General features: G+C 45.4%; 1 protein-coding gene across 1 annotated transcript; it reads right to left on the bottom strand.

The window, feature by feature from the left end:
- Window positions 1–369: 369 nt before the first annotated feature.
- On the bottom strand, window positions 370–2,256 carry TKTL2 (transketolase-like 2). The gene has a single exon (XM_006872522.1). The coding sequence runs from the start codon at window positions 2,254–2,256 to the stop codon at window positions 370–372; it is 1,887 nt and encodes a 628-aa protein (XP_006872584.1).
- Window positions 2,257–2,630: the final 374 nt, after the last annotated feature.

The raw sequence follows: 2,630 nt of genomic DNA, 5'->3' as shown, positions 1-2,630 counted from the left end.
ATGTAGGATAACACTAGAGAAAAGCTCAAATTGGGAACCATATATATAGTAGTGGTAGGGCTTCAAAATCTGGGCTGTTGAAGTCTACAATTAAATTCACTTTTTTTTTTTTTTTTAACTTACAAATACATGTCACACATTTAAGAAATTACTACCTCTATGCTGTTCTCAACCCACTTATCTGTAGTCTGACTAGAAAATTTTGTAGTAGGTAGTTGTTTGCGATTCTGTTACTTAAAATTTTGTAGCCCACTTTAATGATTGTTTTAAAGGCAATAACAAAAGCACAATAATACTCATATAAATAAAAATGATGGTTTTGTAACAAGTGTTTTAAGACCAATGCCAACAGATTGAATTTTAAAGAAATCAGTTAGTTTTGTTCATTAGAGTGTGTTTCACAGCTGCTATGATGTGTTTGGCACTGATTCCAAACATGTCCAACAATTCACTAGGTCTGCCACTTCGAGGCACTCTTGGCACTGCCAGCTGATGAACAAGGATGTCAGGCTCCTCAGAGACAGCTGCACACACAGCTTCCCCGATGCCACCTTCTTGATAATGATCCTCCACTGTGATAACCCAGTTGCCTGTAGCTTTTGCATTGGAAATGATGGTGGCAGCATCCAGGGGTTTGATGGTAAATGGGTCAATGACACGGATAGAAATACCTTGTTTAGAAAGATGATCAGCAGCTGCTAATGCTTCATGTAGAGTAACCCCAGCACCAATAACTGTGACTTTGTCATTGTTACTGTGGCGGACAACCTTGGCCTGTCCGATTTCAAAGTTTTCTTGTGGGGAATAAATAACTGCAGTTTCTGGTCGGCTGGTCCGAATGAAGCACATTCCTTTGGTATTAGCAGCCAGATAAACAGCGTGCTCTGCTGAGACAGCATCGCTTGGATAGAAAACAGTGCAATTGGGAATGCTCCGGAACATAGCTAGATCCTCCAGCGCCATCTGAGAGGGCCCATCTTCACCAATGGATACTCCACAGTGGGAACCAGCAAGGTTGATGTTGGTCTGAGAGATGGCTCCCATCCGGATCTGATCAAATGCTCGGGTCAGAAAGGCAGCAAAGGTACTAACAAAAGCAATGGTTCGACCACGGGCAGCACAGCCCAAAGCCACATTTACCATGTTTTGCTCAGCAATAAAACATTCAATAAATCTCTCAGGGTGTTCTTTCTTGAATAACTCTGAAAATGTGGAGTTCTTTGTGTCACCATCCAGGACAATAACTCTTCCATTAGCATGGCCCAATTTAGCCAGAGCCAACCCATATGCCTTCCGGGTAGCTACCTTGTCACCAACTTTGTAAGCAGGTGAGGTGGTCATTTTTATATCAGTGATGCAGATTTCAGGTGAGTCTTCAACAGGGGGTTTTGGTATGAGATTCCTGTTGGTTTGTATGCGGCTCTCAATTAATTTGATAATTGCATCTGCTTTTTCTTTTGGTATAGGCTTCCCATGCCAATTTTCTTCATTCTCAACGTTTGGAATACCTTGGCCCTTGAAGGTCTTGGCAATTATAGCACTGGGCTTGTTCTTCACTTGAGTTGCTAGCCAAAATGCCTGGCACAACTCCACCACATCATGACCATCTACTAAATAAGTATTCCACCCAAAAGCTTCACAGCGCTTCTGATAGACATCAGTGCAGTGCTCAAGTGGTGCAACGCCACTTTGTCCCAAGCGGTTCACATCAAAGATTGCTATGAGATTATCCAGATTATAGTAGGACGCGAAGGACATAGCCTCCCAGACTGAGCCTTCTGAGGATTCGCCATCTCCCATGAGGCAGAATACCCGGTAACTGGCCTTGTCAAAGTATTTGCCGGTATAAGCCATTCCACATGCGGCACCCAGTCCTTGTCCAAGAGATCCTGTTGCCACATCAACAAACGACAGTCTGGGAGTGGGATGTCCCTCCAGGTCACAGTCAATTTTCCTCAAACGCAGCAGGTCGGATTCTCTGATGTCACCAGCCTCTGCCCAAGCGGCGTAAAGGATTGGAGCAGCATGGCCCTTCGAGAGGACAAATCGGTCGTTGTCTGGGTGTCCCGGGTCTGTCTGTTTATACCTCATTGTATGGAAGAACAACACAGACATGATTTCTGCTGCACTGCAGCATGATGTGGGATGGCCAGAGTTGGAAGCACATGTGGCCCTGATGGAATGGATCCGGAGACGGTTGGCCATGTCTCGGAGCACCTGCACGGCCTTCTCATCGGGCATGGTGTCATCGGCCATGGCTACAATCAAGTTGTTCACCGCAGCACAAAAGCCATCAAGTAAAGTAACCTCAGAGTAACCGTTCGGTGACCCCACGCACCTCGAGCTGCCCCCTTGAGAATAGGAGGTATGTAACTGGCAAGAGCGAGCTCAACCAGCAGGAGGTTTTGCCTCTAGAACAGAGACTGTCGAGTATGCGCAGTACTTGTCTGGCACTGATCCTCAGTCTTCTGGAGGAAATGATCTCAGCAACTGCCAGAGTAAACGCCGTGCACCGCGTTTTATCACGTGGTCTGCAAGGGCGGTTGAACACTGAGCACTTCACCTCTTTCCCAGCACACGGACTTCTCTCGATTATTATTATTTTTTTTTTGGTATATAAAGAATACTTC

The sequence above is a fragment of the Chrysochloris asiatica genome, unplaced genomic scaffold (assembly GCF_000296735.1).
Source record: "Chrysochloris asiatica unplaced genomic scaffold, ChrAsi1.0 scaffold00202, whole genome shotgun sequence".
In the NCBI taxonomy this organism is placed as follows: Eukaryota; Metazoa; Chordata; class Mammalia; order Afrosoricida; family Chrysochloridae; genus Chrysochloris; species Chrysochloris asiatica.
This window is presented reverse-complemented; position numbering and strand designations above follow the sequence as displayed.